Source organism: Colossoma macropomum, unplaced genomic scaffold (assembly GCF_904425465.1).
Source record: "Colossoma macropomum unplaced genomic scaffold, Colossoma_macropomum, whole genome shotgun sequence".
Taxonomy (NCBI): domain Eukaryota; kingdom Metazoa; phylum Chordata; class Actinopteri; order Characiformes; family Serrasalmidae; genus Colossoma; species Colossoma macropomum.
In genome coordinates, this window is record NW_023494793.1 from 3,975,546 (window position 1) to 3,997,147 (window position 21,602).

The 21,602-nt window shown below is 40.0% G+C and overlaps 1 protein-coding gene across 1 annotated transcript in view; it reads right to left on the reverse strand.

The window, feature by feature from the left end:
• si:dkeyp-14d3.1 (transmembrane protein 132C) overlaps nucleotides 1-21,602 on the reverse strand; it is a 410,125-nt gene that overhangs the window by 126,814 nt on the left and 261,709 nt on the right. The window contains exon 4 of the mRNA XM_036578202.1: nucleotides 3,882-4,068. Within this exon, the coding sequence (XP_036434095.1) occupies nucleotides 3,882-4,068 (187 nt within the window). The remainder of the gene's footprint in view (nucleotides 1-3,881; nucleotides 4,069-21,602) is intronic.

The following is a 21,602-nucleotide window of genomic DNA, read 5'->3' on the forward strand; positions in this document are numbered from 1 at the left end:
GCCTAGTTCTAGTTAAGAACATAAGTCGCCAGCCCCTCAGTTTAAACAGAACCGGGTTCTTACTTCATCAATATACTCAGTGGTCCGTGTGATCAGCATGAGAGTCAAAGATCATTACATGAACAGCACAAGGGTTTTTTTGTGCCGTGGCACAGTGATACAGAGTTCAGCTGCTGTTAGGTGGTCATAGGCGTGCGTATATCATGAATTTTACAACGGCGTTGAACACAGCTCAGCCAATCAGATTTTAGGGCCAGAACTATCCTTTTTTATAATTTCTAATTTAAGAATTATTACTTTGTAGAGTTGGCTAAGTTGATATAATCTAGTTAGGATGTTAATGCTAATGCGATAACCATTTATGCTAGTCTCAACAGAATATATGTTTACACTCAAGAGAGAAAAACATGAACGTTGCTTGATTCTACAAATGATTCTGTGTAATTGCAGACATTTCTGCAGAACATTGCAGATTATCGGTTCACATCAGCCAGTAAGTTAACTTGTAAGCGGTAGCTTAGCCACTTTGGATGCTTTAGAGTAACATAAAATGACCAAAAATACAATCTTTTTGTCAGCTGCAGTTGTTATGATGGTTCCAGCTGTCTCAAACAGGTTCAAATGAAGCAGAACTAGAAACTTCCATTCCATTGGTTCTTGTTTGGATCAATTCTAGTTTTTGAATGTGTGGTGGAAAAACATCCAATCGTTCATCGTTTTTCTTACACTCACTCCATTTCATATATGGATTATAGTGTTTGCTTGGCTTAAAAAGCAAAACAAACATTAAAGCTGTCAGTTAATAATATTAGTATCAGCCTGAGTTAATATTCAGACATTATCAGCCAAGAAACTTAACATCAGTTTAAATCTAATGTACTTGTCAGTCCAACACTCTACACACATATACTGCGGTAACAGCACTGCTCCCCTGTGTAGCTATGGAGATGCAATTCCAGCACACTGGTTGAAGCCAGCCAGTTGAAGGAACAGCTGTCTTCATGGTGTCCCAGAGCTTCATGTCTGGGCATTTATGACCCGCTCTCCGCTCTGGAGAGTCCGCCTGGAGCTCAGCTATAGCCAAACCACTCAGTCTCCATTAAAGTGGCGTCAACTAGAGTCTAACACCAGCCAGAAAAACTCCCATCAGATTGCAGCCACCACAGGCACGAGCCAAACAATTAGAGAGAGGACAGACAAGAAGCAAATGGCAGTGCATCGTGGGAATCGTGGTCTAACAGCGCCAGATCCTCTGCCAAATAATAGTGGAGTGTGACAGGATGAGCTAAAGCGCTGAACTGCAAATGTTAAGGACTTTAAATCGCCAGGTTGAGTCGCAGATGAGATGCAAGGACAGTCAAGTGGGTGACTGCACCACTGCATCATGGGAATTGTAGTGAAAGCATTAACAATGCCAATGCCGTGCATAAATAACAGTTAAAAGGCCACTGTGGGCGACCCATTGGGTCATCTGTTGTAAACATGTTTACTCACCTTCAGTGGTGCTGCAGTCATCGCTAGAGCTGGAGTTTTCAGTTTAAAGACTAGAAAACCCCCTTCTGATGATGTATCTTGAAGGTGGAAGGACTTAGTAGCCTATAGATCAGTGGCTAGGCTAGCAGTCAGGATTGGTTGACACCACAGGGATTCCCAATGGTTGTGTAATATATTTAAGCATGGCATGCACGGCAGGGTTTTGTAGTAAGAGAATAAAAATAATATAAAATTTCAAATTCTGATACAATTTTGTGCTACAAAATACATAACATGACAAAAAATTATGAATAAATTATATATGTATATACTAATTAGGCCGGAAAGCTCTTTAACTCCAAAGATAGTATTATGATTCAGAGGGCTGCGATGCGATTATAAAACGATTATCGATGCATCTTATTTTTCTATACAGCATTTCTATTTTCTTACTGTCTGAGGACTTGGTAATGTTAAAGCAAAGTATTTGTAATGATCCATAATGAATTTACTTCCAATATCTTTTATTAATAAGTCAAATGGAAGTGATGTGGCAAGTGAACTAGAAGGCTACAAGAAAACTACCCGTTTTCTTTAGTGATTTTATCACTTCGGTTTTGGTTTTGGTTGTAGAGACGGGAAGCGGGGGGGTGGGGGTCGCTGTGTCAGTGAAATATCTTCGAGACGGGGCGTGTGCAACATAGCGAGAAAGCCCGGTTTCGCAACGACTCCGCAGACTGCAGGTCACTTATAAACGACGCGTTATTCGCATTTATAAGCAGCGCAGTTGGTTTCCTGGTACGTTAAATTGGCAACGAGACTGTCAAACACTAAAAAGTTGCAAAGATGAAGTCTGTTTCTCTTTTGAATTGTCCCGTTCCACCTTAAATGGTGCCGCATTTACATTCGGCGCCTCAGTCAGAATTTAAGGTGGAACGGGTAAATTCGAACAAGAAGCTGGAGAATAAAAAGCGACTTCAGCCTCGTAAAACAGTTGAACGCTGAGACATTTTACAATAAGCTGCTCTACTTTTGAGGAAAAGTTTTCTGGCAGAGATGGGAGGAAAGCGGGTATGGCTAAAGCTTAAAGCAGAGTAGAGTATGTCCGCGTTTTCGTTTATATTGTTTGGTTTATAATAGGACATTAACACATACTGGACATTAAATGTTGTGGCTCCCAAGGTGGTTTGATTTTTGTTGAAAGGACAAAATGGCTCTTCTTATCATTTGTGTTGTGACTCCTGACCTAACCTGGCTTTAATGCAGAGGGAGCCGGTCGGATTTCTCACTCATCCAGTAGTGTTTTTGTTATGTGCCGCCACAGACTGTCCGGGCGCTGCACTTACCCACTTCCAAGTTCCGCCTTTTGCGTTCCGTCAACATTACGTTATAAATTAAATATTTAGAAAATCGATTTTTGACATTTGTGAATCGATTCAGAATCGTTCACGTCCACATCGCGATGCATCTAAGAATCGATTTTTTTCCCGCACCCCTAGTTCATAATTTATATGCGTAGATAAATTATAGTGCATTTACAAGGCAGAAAGGGTAAAACAACAGAATGTATTATCAGGGAGAACCGAGGTGTGGTGAAGCAATTCAGTTACCTTAAATGGGCAAAAACTTTACCCCATTAATGATTAATAACAGCCTTTAACCCCTTAAATGGCCCAAAAATAGGCCCAAAGTTTTATTACACACTTCTATAACCTAAGAATAGCTCAGCCAGTTTGCATTAAAGTCCCTGTAGTTACTGAATAATAAGCCTTAGTATGTAATAAGCCTGGGATTTCAAGGGGTTAATGAGCAATGAGAAGAACATATGCGTGCACATGTGTATGTGTGTTGGTAAACCAATAAGCTCTTGATCATAATCTGATATATTACACCAAAACAGATGATTTATCTTCTACAACAAGCCTCTCATAACTAGCAATTGTGTTAAAGTGGCTTGAGGAGATTAATCTAACGGCTGTTTAATTATGACAGATTTTCATGTCTGTTCAAAGTGGTTGTTAATACTTCCCTCCACATAAATTCCCATTAGAGACTAAATATCCAGATTGATTTCTCCATTAAGTGGCTGGTTGAGGTGAAGGAATCAAGAGATGCTGCAGCAATACACACAAACACTCACCGAGGGAACCTCCTTCACAATAACACCAAAGACGTTCTGGATATGGTGGCTTTTGACTGTAATTAGCACTTACACGTGTGTGTGGATTTGAATGTGATGGTCAGTCATGTGTATGATCAAGACAACCTGACCATTCTAAATGATGATCTACCGTTAGCGTCCACTCTTGAAGCTAACTCCAGTAACTTGGCTGGCTAGTGAGATTGATATACTGTTAGCATGTGTACAATACACAAGATAATATAGGAAGGGTCAGCACTGGACTCACCATGGCCAGCGGGATGAGTCCAGCCAGCTCCTTCTGGATGATGTGGATTTGGGTCTCCGTCTCTTCTGAACCTGCTCTGATGCCAGGATACTCCACCATCCAGGATATCGATCCACTGCCCACCATATCCACAGTGACGTCCATCTCTAGATCCACCTGCACCACCCTCTGCCAGCCAGGCTCCACCCTACAGACAGAGAGAGGGAAGATAATTAATAAAATTGCATGGTAATTCCATCCATCCATCCATCTTCTACGCCGCTTATCCTTCTGGTTTGCAGGGGCCTATCCCAGGGCTAATTGGGCAGAAGGCAGGACACACCCTGGACAGGTTGCCTGTCCATCGCAGGGTGGACACCCAGACATACACATCCACACTGAGGGGTAATTTAGCATATCCAGTTTGCCTGACCACATGTCTTTTGACTGTAGGAGGAAACTGGAGTACCCAGAGGAAACCCACGCAGACAGGGGGAAGATCCTGACTGCCCGGCCAGGGAATCGAACCCAGGCCCTTCTTTCTGTGAGGCAACCGTGCTGCCCACTGCGCTACTATAGTAACATTAGCATTAATTAAGCAGGGGTGGGAATCTTTAGGCACCTCACGATGCGATTATAAAACGATTATCGGTGCATCTCGATGCATCTTTTTTTTCTATACATGATTTCTATTTTCTTACTGTGTGAGGACTTGGTATTTTAAAACAAAGTATTTGTAATGATCCATAATGCATTTACCTCCAATATCTTTTATCAATAAAACAAATGGAAGTGATGTGGCAAGTGAACTGGAAGGCTCTCATCCACTGCTCTTGTTTGGAGACACTGCTGCCGCTCATCTGTGATAAAATGCGCTGTTACGGTGAAATAAAAAGACTGCAGGTCACGTAGCAACGAGGTTTTGCCTGCCTAGTAGCGAACGAAAAAGGAAAAGAGAAAGACAGACGAACATTGGGAGACGATTTTTGACATTTGTGAATCGATTCAGAATCGTCCACGTCCGCATCGCGATGCATCTAAGAATCGATTTTTTCCGACACCCCTATAATTAAGTAACTTTTTTGGCTAAAAGAAATTTCTTGGGTCACTTTGAAGTCCAAATACAAAGGCTTGGTGCATTGATCTTGTTTATACTTTCCACCTGTGTAAATAGTTCCTCCAGTTCAGGGTATTTTTAAAAATAACTATAATCAAACTGACTTGTAGTGAAATTTGAGACTTTAAGATGCACAAAATAGTTTCCTAAAGAAATGTAATCAAATTGTTGTGGGGTCTGAAATGCACCCCCTAATGATGAGGTTGTGGTGTATGGATTGTCTTATTGAATCCTTTGTTGTTCCTTGAACAGCATAACTGTAATTCTGTGTTTACAGAGTGTTAAAAAAACAAAATCATGCCTCTTAGTGGTCTAAAACTGATGGCAGCATGCAGTGAAGGAAACACTGCCATGGTGGCAGCATTACCTGTAAAAGTGGATCATCAGAGAAGAACTGAAGCAGCGTCAGATGTTTATTTAAGACGGAAAAAGGCAGGAGGTGCTCAGTGCTACGCTCTGTTTGAATGTTTTGTTAAATTGAGGGGGCAGTCATGGGCTGGAGATTTGGGAACCAGCCTTGTGACCGGAAGGTCGCCAGCTCAATCCCCTGACTGAAGTGCCCTTGAGCAAGACACCTTACCCCCAACTGCTCCCCGAGCACTGTGGATAGGGCTGCCCACCGCTCCGGGCAAGTGTGCTCACTGGCCCCTGGTGTGTGCAGTCACTAGTGCATGTGGGTGTTTCACTGCACGGATGGGTTAATGAAGGGTAACTTAAATAATACTGTGTGGGCCTGGTTGTTCGGTGTCCATGGCTCTCAAATTAACATCCAGTTTATTCCACCATCACAGATAATGACAGAACGTGCCGCTGACTGCCTACTATCATAAATAAATGCTGCAATATGGCTCTTTGAATCCAGAAATTCAGGAATCGATTGCATTTACAAGTTGATATGAGCAGCTGGAGTTGATTCCAAGAGTCGATTCCACTTAATTATTTTCCCGATTCACACGTGCACATCTGCACAGGAACTTGGGGGCCACTGTGAAGGCAAGCCAGAGTTGAAATGATGGAAAGACTGAAGCAGCAATTTACCTGAATAAGACCTCATGATGTGTTCACATATTTGCGTTGAAAAAAAAAAACAGTAATTTCACACTTCATAGCTGTTTGTGGCCGACAGCAGCATGAAGCCATGCAATCGTTGGCATGGTGACAGCGTTACTGGTGAAAATAGCTGATTGTCAGAGTAGAGCTTTAGCAGAGTAGATTGTTTATTTAAGGTGAAAAAAACCAGGAGGACGCTCTGTATTCATTTATTTTTTTTTTATTGTATAATACTGGGTTCATCTGGAGTTCAACAACAATACATTTAGCATCCATGGCTCCCAAAAAAATCAACATTCAGTTTATTCCACCGCTGCGGTCGACGGCAAAAGACAGGAAAACGATACTCCTGACTGCGGTGGCAGAATTTTCCATTGCGGCTCTGCTGAAAACAATGGAATATCTGGCTTGCCGTCATCTGTCTGACCAGCATGATACCTGTAAAATTACACTGAGAGCTCAAGTGAACAGAAGCTTGTACATTACCGGAAAAATAATGATGCTTTGATCACGTCCAGCAAAGCTGGATGTTTCTGCGACCACTCAAGAGAAGAGGCAAAATCTGCCCTTTGTGCACGCATGACCGCTCCTGCTTAACAGTGATTTCTGAAAGACTTTTGTTTTTACCATGATATATGAAAATATTGACTGTGAGACACTATTTTGTAACAAATTGCACATTTATTTTCTACTTTGTTTAAAATAGAATACAAACAATTTACTGATGTATGTATGTACAATTTACTGACCTAATCAAGCCCAAAGCTCAATGCCTGAAAATCTGGAATTGGAGATTTGAGTCTTGGGATCAACTCCCAGTGAATTTCTGGTTGGGTAAGATGTAAATTAGTAATTGCAATATTGAAATATTAATAATGTTAGCTGGCTAAGTTTTTTTTCACAAAGAAATCATGATGTCAACATACAACCCTTGCTTAACTGCTTAGAGCCCAATGTTTTATACACACTTCTATAACCTAAGAGGCTCAACCAGTTTGCATTGAAGTCCCTGTAGTTACTGAATAAGAAGCCTTAGTATGTAATAAGACAGGGATTTTAAGGGGTTAATGTATGCTGCACATCCACTCCCCCACCTGTGGAGAACATGGTGAAGGATGATGCATCTGACCAGATGATTTTTTCCACACCTCTGTAGACCAGTGCTGATGGTTTTTACACCACTGACCTCTCAGATGGTCATTCGTCTTTATAATGAGGGGTTTATGCTTTGCAGCTCTAATATAATACTATAATCTATAAAATATAATACAAATAAAATACAAAGAATTTACTGATGTATGTGTTGTGGAAGAATGTATTTTTTTAGGTAAACATTGTTTAATAAAGTCCCTGAAAATCTGGAATTGGAGATTTGAGTCTTTGGGATCAACTCCCAGCCCTAATAACTGAGCTTCTGGTTGGGTAAGATGTAAATTAGTAATTGCAAGAATAAATATTATTATGTTAACTGGCTACCTAACTCTTTACCAAGCAATCAGGATGTTTATTGTTTATTTGAATGTTGAATCATCAAAGCATCTACAGTGGACTATTCAAATAAACTGATACTGAATGTTATTCTTAGCTTCTATGCTAATTCGTCACTCTTACCTAATCAAGACACATCTTCATTTTTAAATGATGCCCAAGTTCGACTCCAACAAGAACCCTTAATTTTTATTTATTTATTTTTTTATTTTTTTATTCTTTTATTTGAAAACCAAATCTTTTTAATGTGACATGATCTTAGGAATAAAGCCTGGCTCGGGTCAGCAGAAGCAAATCACAGTTAATGGATTTATTTTGAGCCAGAAAGCAGAACGAGGTAAGAGCACTGAGGGTAATTAAACAAATACAGCCGCAAGAACAGAAAACATTTCTCAACTGTTTTAGAGTTTTTTCCCCCATCTGCATTTCAAAGGGGTGGTCTTTCTTTTGCAAATGCAAACTGTTTCAGATTTATTCGGCAGTAAAAAGAGAATAAAGCTGAGATTGTCACTGAGGGACTGAGTCAGAGTCAGAGAAAATGAGGAAAGAGCTCGGTAAGTTCAGGAAAAACAAAGACACAGCCTCCACAGGCTCTCTGATACTGAGAGAACACCACCTTCAAAACACACACTGAGTCCTGAGTCAGTACAGACAAGTCTTACGTCCTGAGTCAGTACAGGCGAGTCTAAAGTCCTGAGTCAGTAAAGGTGAGTCTAAAGTCCTGAGTCAGTACAGGTGAGTCTCAAGTCCTGAGTCAGTACATGATAGTTTCAAGTCAAGTCCTGAGTTACTACAAGCGAGTCTCAAGTAAAGTCCTGAGTCAGTACAGGCAAGTCTTACGTCCTGAGTCAGTACAGGCAAGTCTTACGTCCTGAGTCAGTACAGGCAAGTCTTACATCCTGAGTCAGTACAGGCAAGTCTTACGTCCTGAGTCAGTACAGGCAAGTCTAAAGTCCTGAGTCAGTACAGGCAAGTCTTACGTCCTGAGTCAGTACAGGCAATTCTTAAGTCCTGAGTCAGTACAGGCAAGTCTAAAGTCCTGAGTCAGTATAGGTGAGTCTAAAGTCCTGAGTCAGTACAGGTGAGTCTCAAGTCCTGAGTCAGTACATGAAAGTATCAAGTCAAGTCCCGAGTTACTACAAGCGCATCTCAAGTCAAGTCCTGAGTCAGTACAGACAAGTCTCAAGTCTTGAGGCAATACAGGCAAGTCTCAAATCCTGAGTCAGTACAGGAAAGTCTCAAATCCTGAGTCAGTAAAGCAAAGTCTCAAGTCCTGAGTCAGTACAGACAAGTCTCAAGTCCTGAGTCAGTACAGACAAGGCTCACATCCTGAGTCAGTAAAGGAATGTCTTTAGTTAAGGCCTGAGTCGGTACCGGCAAGTCTCAAGTGAAGTCCCGAGTCAATAAAGGAAAGTCTCAAATCCTGAGTCAGTACAGGAAAGACTCAAATCCTGAGTCAGTACAGGAAAGTCTCAAATCCTGAGTCAGTGCAGGAAAGTCTCAAATCCTGAGTCAGTACAGGAAAGACTCAAATCCTGAGTCAGTACAGGAAAGACTCAAATCCTGGGTCAGTACAAGAAAGTCTCAAATCCAGAGTCAGTACAGGAAAGACTCAAATCCTGAGTCAGTACAGGAAAGTCTCAAATCCTGAGTCAGTATAGGAAAGTCTCAAATCCTGAGTCAGTACAAGAAAGTCTCAAGTCAGTCCTGAGTCAAAACTATATTTTTTATTTTTATCAGTGTTTTTTTTTCCTTTCCTCTCTTTGGACTTTAAAAGTTAAAACTAACTTTTTTTTCTGCGTATTTGTGCTTAAAAAACTTTATATCTGTTTCAGCCTTTTTTCCTCTGCATTTTGTTTCATGTCTCTGAAAAGCAGAGAGAGATAAAGGAGTTTAATGACTCTGAGGTTGAAGGTCGAAGTGCGGAAAGCCAGCTTTAATCCCAGTGTATTTACATCTGCACTGAATGAATCGTCACCGAGATCACAACATCATAGCTTTATGCAATGTGCTGCTTTTAGGGCGGAGTTTAAGTTCTTATTTTATGTTTTTATTAAAACCAGCAGATGGTCATTCTCCCAGAGACACAGTAGCTGACCACACTTAAAAAAAGACTGAAATGCTGCTAAAAGCATGTGACCCATCAGTAATAAAGCTCGCACTTTAACATCCGCGTCTTTTAGAGCTGAATGAAAAGTCCTAATTCCCACAGGGAGGTATTATTACTGCTTTCAGCACTGAACTGAATTACAGAGTATACCATGTTAAATAATAGCTTTTCAACAGCAGCTGCTGGATATCAGAGCTGTATTAGCAGATGGAGATGGAGAAGATTATGTAAGGTCACACGGCCTTATAGGTCCACTATTTATAGACGGGTGAGAAGTTAAAGGAAAAAGCATCATACAATGTCAGTAAAGCTGGGCCTACTTTACACGATACTTTACATGGTACTTTGCCCGATTCGGGGCAAATCGGGCAAAGTATCGTGTAAAATAGGCCCAGCTTTACATGATACTTTGCCCGATTTGCCCCAAATCGGGCAAAGTATTGTGTAAAGTATCCTGTAAAGTAAAGCTACGACTACTTTACACGATACTTTGCCCGATTTGCCCTGAATTTTCATAATCTGAGGCGATTTTCCAGGTTGGGAGCTCGATCGGAAGCGATTGATGTTCTGGTAGAGTGAGCAATGAAACGAGTATCTTTCGCCCTCCAATCAAACTCTGAAGTGACCACAGACCCTCTGATATTATCAGACATGTGTGATAGTTACGACTCAAAAAGTTCACAAGTCCTGCAGTGTGAGAAGGTCAGAGATTTACTCGAGGGGTTATTCAAACAACAGCCAATCAGAGAGCTAGAAGAGCCGAGAAACAGGTGAAGAGACGGGCATGAACAGAGGAGCTGGAGACGGGCATGAACAGTGGAGACAGAGGAGCTGTGTGTGAAACACAGGCAGATAAGAGCCATTATAATGTTTATAATGTTGGTTCCAGACGTGACTCTCTTTCACTGTTTCAGCTCAGCTGCCAGTTTGTAGTGAAATATTTCATATTGTAGTGAAGTATTGATTGTAATGTAATGTATTGTACTGCACTTATTGATATGTATTTGTATTGCACTGTTCTGTGTTCAACTCTGTTCCTTTTTCTCTGGGTATCAACATGGACCTTTGTTTCTAGCAGTATCTGAGCTCAGGACCAGCTTTCTCTCTAACCTATTGGTAACTAGCAAAGATACTTCCTCTAGATAGACAAAGCACTTTTTGTAAGTCGCTCTGGATAACAGCATCTGCTAAATGCTGTAAATGTAAATGTACATTTCTCCAGCTCTCACTGTATCAGCACCTCTCAACCCCATTTTAATGCCCAGCTTGTGCTTTCGACTGTGCATAAAAGCACAAACAGGTCCAGTAAGTTCAGCTTTGTTTGTGTCGTGTGATCTGAGGAGATCTGGGAGTTTGAGTTCTTATTCATAGCCCAAACTCATTATGTGTGTTCTCTCTCTTTGCCCTGTCGTCTAGTCTGAGTGCCTCACGACAAAAACACTAGAAATCCAGTGACAAACTGACTAAGTTTGTGAAGTTCTCCGTTTTAGAAATCTGTTAAGATTTTAAAAGTCATGTGAGGAACACCTAACCCAAGGTTCTCCGCCATTACGAGCTGCAAGAACAGCTTCGGTCCACCTAGATATAGATTCTACAAGTCTTCAAAAGATGGTCCCTCGGATAATCTGTGGTGATCTGATGATGGTGGTGGAGAGCGATGTCTAGAATTGGTCCACCGTCTCTGATAAGTTAACTGTAATGAACAGCAATAATGTTCCCAGGTCAGATTGACCTGATTGACCATCCAAAAGTAGTTAAAAAACGTATATTTTCTCTATAAATATTATCTTTAGCTCAATGAATATTAATTTAATCCAAGTTAGTTTCTCACCCATTACAGATCATGCTTTACTTATAATAATTCACTGATTTTTTATTAAAAAAAAAAAACATTTTCACACTTTTGTCTGTACATTGGCAACAACACATTTGTTTAATTTATTCTTAGACTTTTTTAAACATTTTTGACATTTTCCATCATGGAGGCATGTTGACTAGTACAAAGAAAACATCTGTTCTGGAACAAATTGACCATTTCAATTGAAATCATGCTAAATGAGCCAGACGTCCAGCAGACAGTTTCATGCTCCAAATATTATTAAAAATATTTTTCCTGTATTTTTAAACTTGTACATAACAGGTACATAACGGGTACATAACAGGAGGGTTAAATGAGGTTATGACCTAGTAACTGTCAATGCCAGAGCATCATTTTCATACTTGTTCATCTGTGAAATATGGTGGTGGTAGTATCACAGTTTTTACTGAAGGTGCTGTAGTAACTGAATAAAAAGCCTCAGTACGCAACAAGCCTAGGATTTTAGGGGGTTAATGTACGCTGCACATGCACTCCCCCACTTGTGGAGAACATGGTGAAGGATGACTTTTTTCCACACCTCTATAGATCAGTTCTGATGTTTTTTACACCACTGACCTCTCAGATGGTCATTCGTCTTTGTGAGGAGGGGTTTTTACACTGCAGCTCTAACATAATATCCTTATTTTATACTGATAATCTGATCACATCCTGCACTGATGCTCTCAGTCATCTTTCACACTAATTTATGTGCATCACACTCACTGAATGTGCATTACTGACATCTTTCTTACCTCTAGATCTAAATGTAGAGGTCACTTTGGTCACTTTTCCTATCGAAACATTCGCCAGTTGAGCAGCCTTTGTGACTGAAGCTCCTGCCCCAATAATGAGCTCCTCTTTCAAAGTCACTTAGATCTTTTCCTTTTGATCGTCTTCATCCTAAATTGAGGTCAACTGACCCTGCTCTGAATTCTTATGCAGGCCACAGAGCAGGAGTTCACTGTTAAATGTTTAACTGTGTCACGCAGTACAGCCACCTGGAAGCTCTGCTGCACTCGGTCTGTTTCTCCACTCGTTTATTCAGGTTTTTTCCTAACTTGTCTCCTGTTTGTAGGAGTACAGTTGTCTTATCCATGCTCCGCCCACAAATCCATTTTATCACAGAAGACGATCCCATTCAATCCTATGAGAAACTAGATTGTGAGCAAGCTAGCTCAGGGGTCGCAACCCAAACGTTAAGAAGAGCCATTTTGTTCTTTCAACAAAAATCAAACCATCTTGGGAGCCTCAAAATTTTATGTCTATTTTATTGAAGTAACGTTTCACCATCTTGGCTGTAAACATGTCTCAGTATGTGCTAATGTGCTAATATAGGCTAAAAATGTAATATAAATGAAAACGCAGACTTACTTTGTGCTCTGCTTTGAAGCTTCAGCTCAGCTATAGCTGCTTTTCTCACATCTCCAGCAGGAAACTTTTCGCAAAAGTAGAACAGTTTCTTGTAAAATGTCTCTCAACGTTCGACTTTTTACGAGGCTGAAGTCGCTTCTCATTCAATTTTCCTGTTCCACCTTAAATGGTGCCTAAGGTGCCAGAATATAACTGCTGCTCCATTTAAGGTGGAACGGGAAAATTCAAACAAGAATCTGTGTGACTTTTTAGTGCTTGACAGTTTCTGGTTGCAGATTAAACGCATCAGGAAACCAGCTGGAGTGATTATAAACACAAATAATTACATTTGTCTCCAAATGATCAATGTTAATCTTAAATCTCTCTCTTTGCCGTTTCGTTGGCTACTAGCTAAGCTTGTCTGTGTTGCTATGGTGACCAGCAGTTGGTGCGCCAATCTTCAGGGTTAAAGGGTGAATTAGCAGTGCTACATTAACTCCAGAGTTTAAGACCATTTATTGTTAAACTGTGTTGAACGATCAGCAGAGCTTTATTTTACTGTAAAGGAGGATTATTTTATTTTTACCTACTAATCTAACTCTGCTGTGGAGCCACAACAGAGCAGTAAAAGAGCCGCAGGTTGCCGACCCCTAAGCTAGTGTTAGCATGGTGGCAAATATGTAGTCTTTCCAGCCTAATATTGATTAGCTATAACAACACAATTTGGAAACACAGCATTTTAAACAGGTAATTCAACATTTTTTCTACTGACCTCAAACAAATATAGTGACCCAATGTGAAAAATGAACATTTTCACTAAAACTGCATTTTGTGCTACAGTTTCTTATCGGGTTGAATGAATTTTTACCAACGTTCAGTAAAGTCTGTCAAACACGTGCCAAGAATGAATGCATTTGTGGGCAGAGTGTGAATAGGCAAATTACCTAATAACCCACCTATTACTGCACAATGTACCACCCCCCATTCCCTATTCAGCACTGGTCAGTTACTGACCACAGGGCCACTTTTATCCAGATATTTTGTGGGTGGTGGTCCATTCTCGGCATAGACATGACACAAACATGGTAGTGAGTGTAGTGCAGTAGTGTATCAGACACAGCGGTGCAGCTGTAACTGGTCAATTTATCAGAAACTGCCCTGTTGTTGGTCCACTTTGGTTTTTTGGGCCCTATGTACAGTTTGTGTTAGCCATCCTCTAGCACCTCATTAATGGCCAGTTTATGACCACAGAGACACTCTTGTCGTGATGTTTTTGCTTGGCGAACCACTCTGAACCAAGTAGTGACACTGAGCAACACTGTGTTGAGAATGACCCACCACCCAAATAATATCTGGTCAGTGCGGCTCCTTTGGACGCTTCCACTGGTTCTGTCTGTGTTCTGAGTATTTTTGAGATATTGAGCTTCAAATAATTTAGACTCCAAGTAGCAAAACTGATATGTGGAACACGGCTCTTTATACACGAAACTGACCGACACCCTAAATGTGTTCTAAATGTTCAATATCAAAATCCTATCAGATCTGTAAATTAGTTTTTTTAGAATGGGCCAAATGCAGACGGAACCTTCTAATCCTGAGAACTCACTTTCTGCTTGCGATTATGAGGTTCTATCTGGCAGAACATGAAAAGAAACAATGATTTTCAAAAAGCACAAACAGTTTATACTCATAATTTGATTTAAAACATAAAATTACTATTATATACATTATATACATATTAATATTAATTATGGCATTTAATTTTTTATTATTTGTTTATTTTTATAACATTTATTTCTCATTTTAGGATAAATCTTCATTGCAAATTAAGTATAAGGGTCAGTGCTAAATATTTTATCCAGCGCAGAGGTCAGTTTTAGGTAGGAACCATTAGTTTAGGTGTCCTTTAGGTTTCACAGCAACCAGCTACTGTAATAAACTGTCTCAGCAGGTCAGTGTAGCAGGTCAGTCTAAAGGCTGTGTGAGGTTTAGTTCTGTATCAGAAATGTGACTCTAATGCAACAAAATGTCTTATTTTGGGAGACAGAAGAAAAAGAAAAGATGGATAAATTAATGAAATTAAACTTTATGTTGTAATTAAAACCTCATCAATTCAAATGTCTACTATTTAATTACCTTTAAGTCTTAATATTTATAAAATTTAAAACAATACGAGTTCATAAAGATCCACAAGAAGACAGACAGAACAGTTTCAGCAACACGTTTTCATATTTTATAAAACTTTTCCCACAGTTATTGAGCAGTGTGACGACATGACAAAGAACCAGAACCTGATTGGTCCTCTTGTGTGTATTCGCAGTGCTGATTGGCTCGCAGATAGAACTTTATAGAACTAAGTTAGAGTTTGACTTTGGAGACAGAACCTTTTTGTTTTCTATATAAAGAGTCCAAAAAGCACCTCACATAATGTTAAGAAGTTAATAACATAATTTTGACAAATATGCCTGATAGAACCTTGATAGAACCCTGATACCCTGATAGAAGCCTGATAGAGACAAGATGTTCTACGTGAGTAACGTACCCCGACAAAGCTGTGGTGTTTCTGTTACTTTGTCCACCCCTTTAGATAGTATTATTACTGCTACACTAGTGAGACTGAGCCTATAAGCATTTCAGCACCACGGACAGCAACCAGCACCAAACAGCAAACAACACTTGACCATTTAGAACGTGTTTAAACTGCAGCTTCCTCTGGTGGCGTACACCTATAAACACTTGTTTTGCTGGTTCTAGTAAGTTGTCCAGGATAGATGGATGGATAGGTGGACGGATGAATGAATGCATGGATGCCCCACTACATTTACAATTATATAACATTTCTGACCAAACAATCTGACGGATAATCGTTCTATCTGTACCATACTGGTATCAAACCACTGACCACCAGTTGCTAAACTTTAATCATTTGAAACTACTTTTTGTGGCCAATATTGAATATATATTTCAAACTAGGGGCTTTTTGGTTTTACTTTTCCCTTTTCTCGGCTCTGATTTAAAGGCTGTAGAGCACCTATGATTAATAAAATCATGGCTGTGATGATCTACTGCGACTGAATGATGAATCATGACGTGACGTTACTTAACACACTTCCTTTGTGTTCTATTGCTTACGTGAGAACACACTACCGACAGAATGACAGCAGTATTGTGGCCTTTTCCGGCCTCTGTCCAGCCAAAACATCAACCCGAAAACCCAGACTAAAGAAAGACTCTTGAGGAGAAACAGTAAGTGTGATAACAGGACAGTGCAGACAGCTTCAATTACAGCCTCCCGGCAGAACAGCACTGAAATAAACGCTCTCTCAGGACAGTTTATTCAGCCTGTCGCTGCCCCCTCACTGCCTTTTAACCCTGCTGAGTTATTACTGTTGTTTGGCTATGCTATTCAAATGTACTTGCTAGGGCTGTCCAATGATAATCATGAGTGAACACATTATTTTGTGGTCAATCACGACTATTCTGATTATTTTGTGTGGTTGATTGCAATTAATTGTGGTCTGATTTGTCTTATTAGCTCAAATTTGAGCCTAAAGAAAGATTGTTTTTCATTTATGAAGCAGGTATTTTGTTCCAGCTTTATCAGCAGACAATAAAAGCTTCATCTTGGTGTTTGATATTTTCAATTATCACCATTATATATACTATGGTGGAGGCTCTCGAGAACAACTGGAGCTCCACCTAGCCGCTGCTTTTGTTAGTTTGCTGCTTGTTGATTTATCCGTAGTTCTCCTGTGAGTGTCGTCCAGTGGGGTCTGCTGAAGGTAAGACATTTAAAAGTTGTATTTGAACAAGACTCTACTATCACTGATTCTGAAGCAGCTGGGCTTCAGCCTGCACTATTTCGAATGAGTCGAATTATGTTAGCATCATCAAAAATAGTAGTAGCTTTCATAGTTTATCATGTTAACATGTGACAGCCCTCATAATTACGCCGTTATAGAATTAACTTCACAGTGACAGTGTAAGGAGAACGTTACCTGCCTGACTGCACTGTGCCAGCTGTAAAGGTTGGTGGAGGAGGGATGATGATATAATGCTATGGGGCTGTTTTTCAGGGGTTGGTCTAGAACCCTTAGTTCCAGTGAAGGGAAATCTTAATGCTTCAGCACCAAGACATTTTGGACAATTGTACACTTCCAGCTTTGTGGGAACAGTTTGGGGAAGAACCTTTTCTGTTCCAGCATGACTGAGACCCAGTGCACAAAGCAAGGTCCATAAAGTCATGACTGGGTGAGTTTGGTGTGGAAGAACTTGACTGGCCCTCAAACAGCCCTGACCTCAACCCAATCAAACACCTTTGGGATGAACTAGAACGGAGATTGTGAGCCAGGCCCTTTCATTCAACATCAGTGTCTGACCTCACAAATACTCTTCTGGATGAATGGGCAGGAATTCCCACAGACACTCTCTGAAATATTTTAGAAACCTTCCCAGAAGAGTGGAATATCTTCTTTTAATGTGTTCAGAATCTAGATTTGTCTTCTCTACCTGAGAAATGATTAATAAAAAGTTACAACATGCTGTTATCATCAGAAATAACGGCAGCCTCTAATGGTTAAATCTGTTCTCTGGCTGAGGGGTCAGCTGGGCCTTATCAGTTAGGATGATGAGTGGAGTGTGCAGGAGAGGAGGAGGGAAAACAGTGAGCAGAGAGATAAACGAAAGGAGAGAGTGATGTGGTGGTGCAGAGGAATGTAACACATGAAGGCTGCTGGCAGATGGATGGTTATTCGGGCAAATCCAGACATCGTTATCCATATACAGATAACAGGTAGGCAGGTACAGTGTAGCCAAACCTATGATCAAAAAACAGGTAACCAGGCAACACGATCAAACCACCTACACTGGCAGACTAGAGGAGCACAATATTTCTGCAACCAATAAATACACTGATGAATTGGGAAATTCATTCAACCTAATGAGAAACTGTAGAACAGACTCAGTTTATATCACAATACCTACATTTAGAGTCGGTTATTCATTCAGCCTAATGAAAAACTGTAGAACAGACTCGGTTTATATCACAATACCTACATTTAGAGTCGGTTATTCATTCAACCTAATGAGAAACTGTAGAACAGACTCAGTTTATATCACAATACCTACATTTAGAGTCGGTTATTCATTCAGCCTAATGAGAAACTGTAGAACAGACTCAGTTTATATCACAATACCTACATTTAGAGTCGGTTATTCATTCAGCCTAATGAGAAACTGTAGAACAGACTCAGTTTATATCACAATACCTACATTTAGAGTCGGTTATTCATTCAGCCTAATGAGAAACTGTAGAACAGACTCAGTTTATATCACAATACCTACATTTAGAGTCGGTTATTCATTCAGCCTAATGAGAAACTGTAGAACAGACTCAGTTTATATCACAATACCTACATTTAGAGTCGGTTATTCATTCAGACCTAATGAGAAACTGTAGAACAGACTCAGTTTATATCACAATACCTACATTTAGAGTCAGTTATTCATCAGTCTAATGAGAAACTGTAGAACAGACTCAGTTTATATCACAGTATCTACATTTAGAGTCAGTTATTCACTCAGTCTAATGAGAAACTGTAGAACAGACTCAGTTTATATCACAATACCTATATTTAGAGTCAGTTATTCATTCAGCCTAATGAGAAACTGTAGAACAGACTCAGTTTATATCACAATACCTACGTTTAGAGTCAGTTATTCATCCAACCTAATGAGAAACTGTAGAACAGACTCAGTTTATATCACAGTATCTACATTTAGAGTCAGTTATTCACTCAGTCTAATGAGAAACTGTAGAACAGACTCAGTTTATATCACAATACCTATATTTAGAGTCAGTTATTCACTCAACCTAATGAGAAACTGTAGAACAGACTCAGTTTATATCACAATACCTACATTTAGAGTCGGTTATTCATTCAACCTAACGAGAAACTGTAGAACAGACTCAGTTTATATCACAATACCTACATTTAGAGTCGGTTATTCATTCAACCTAATGAGAAACTGTAGAGCAGACTCAGTTTATATCAACTGTAGAACAGACGCATGGGGTTAAATGCATTTGCCTGTTGGGCAAAAATTGTGAAAAACACAGGTCTACACAAAAATGTCAAAATCTAAGAGATTACAAGTCATTTTAATGGTAATAAAAATGAGAAAATTGTGATGAAAAACACTGTTTTTGCCTTTTGCGTTCCACAAATCTGATGGCTTTTTGCTTGCAAGCTTCTTAATCCAAGTTCCGGTTTCACCTTACATATTGCAGCAGTCACATTCTGGTGCCTTTGGGTGTTTAATGGAAAATGGAATGGAAAATTTGCATAAAAGCTATAAAACACAAAGCTAGCTTCAGCATTGTTCATTTTCCTGAGCCATTCTTCAAAGATGTGTTCAAACAGTTTGAGCCACAATGAAAATGTTAGCTGCGTGGAAATATTTCACAGTTTCTGTGAGGAATGTTTCACATTTTTAATAATTGTTCTTGCCGAGTATCAAGAGAATATGCAACAGTCTTCTCCTCTACAGGTTTAATACCACCTGAAAATAATACCAACACGTGGAATGCAATGAAACAACAACAATGGACCATAACAGAGAAATGGAATGAGCGATGATGCCTTCATTCAAAGTGAAATCGAATAGAAATGACAGAAATTGTTAATAAGACATCCACAGCCCACACAGGAGCCGAACACATTAGATTTGTAGGTCAGTTTGCCCAGTTTTTATTGCTGTCACCCCGTACAGCGGGGCAGTAGGCTGCTCTTATCACCCAGCATGCAGCCTGCTGTGAGCTGGTGTTCATTGAGGCTGCAGTGTGTATGGAGCTGGCTCTGGTCAGCTGGCCTGGTGGAGTTGTGTATATTGGGGTTAGAGGTGGGATTCATGCCGTGGGGCCTGATCCTCACACTGCGAGTATCCTCCAGTGGGGGATTTGAAGATTATGCAGACGCTGTGTGTCGTATTGTCGTATCAATAAACACACAAAGTTCAGCGTGTCGAACGCTGGCTGAGTGCCAAGAGTTGAGCTGGATAAGAAGCATAAGGACTTAATCCACAGCTGGGGTCCAAAAGTCTGAGATCACATAGAAAATCAGGATTTTTTTTTTTCATTTAAACTTGATCACAACAGAACATTTTAGAATTATGAAAAAATTCAAACAGAAAAGATTTGACTTGAAAAATGAAGAAGAAATATATTTAACAATCTGCACTACTTCACAGTCACAGCTGAAATAAAAGCAAATCTGTGACACTGACCATGTTAAGGTCAGATTTTTGAGTCTTATCTCGTCCACTGAAAGGAGATATTAAGTAATAAGAAATCCTGAAATTCACTTTATATATATATATATATATATATATATATATATACATATATATATATATATATATATATATATATATATATATATATATTCTACGCTCATTGTCCATTTTATCAGCTCCACTTACTATATAGGTGCACTTTGTAGTTCTACAGTTACAGACTGTAGTCCATCTGTTTCTCTGATACTTTGTTAGCCCCCTTTTACCCTGTTCTTCAGTGGTCAGGACCCCCATGGACCCTCACAGAGCAGGTACTATTTGGGTGGTGGATCATTCTCAGCACTGCAGTAACACTGACGTGGTGGAGGTGTGTTAGTGTGTGTTGTGCTGGTCTGAGTGGATCAGACACAGCAGTGCTGCTGGAGTTTTTGAACACCTCAGTGTCACTGCTGGACTGAGAATAGTCCACCAACCAAAAATATCCAGCCAACAGCGTCCTGTGACCACTGATGAAGGACTAGAGGATGACCAACACAAACTGTGCAGCAGCAGATGAGCTATCGTCTCTGACTTTACATCTACAAGGTGGACCGACAAGGTAGGAGTGTCTAATAGAGTGGACAGTGAGTGGACACAGTGTTTAAAAACTCCAGCAGCACTGCTGTGTCTGATCCACTTGTACCAGCGCAACACACACTAACACACCACCACGTCAGTGTTACTGCAGTGCTGAGAATGATCCACCACCCAAATAGTACCTGCTCTGTGAGGGTCCATGGGGGTCCTGACCACTGAAGAACAGGAGCATAGAAACAAGGAGGTGGTCATAATGTTATGCCTGATCAGTGTATAAAGTATACATACATGCAGTGATTCCTATATTTGCTTAAAATCTCCATTTTTGTTGTTTTCAGCTTTTGTCATCATTTTAAAATGCCTGTTGTCCTTTATATTGTGTGTAGATTTCATGAAGAAATAGACCAGTCAAATTACATGCTCTGTGTACCAAAAACAGTCAGAAACAATTCTTATAAGGTCATCTTCCAACCTCTGTTCATCCCTTCAAATTTAACAGGCTGTTTTTGTTACTGTGCCTTTAAGACTGATGTATGTAAACAAGCTCTATTCTGATTGGCTGCCATGCATAATACCTTATTCAAAAAGCAGTCTTGGCTGAAACACTTCTGCGTGAGTGGGAGGGGTTGAAGTGCTGTAGGCTGAACGCGAGAAACGCCTGATTTTACGTGTTATGGGCACTTTGAGTGTCACACACCTCCCTGTTTCTCCTTTTTCCTCTGGGGATGTCATTTTTTGAAGAACAATGTCTGTATGTTTTCCTGTCTCTCACACAAACACACACACACACACACACACACACACGTGTGTGCACACAGATGCAGAAACACTCATATTTTCATGCGATTCATTAATGCTGACATTTTCAAAGTGGAAAAAAGGCAAAACCCCAATTTGTTT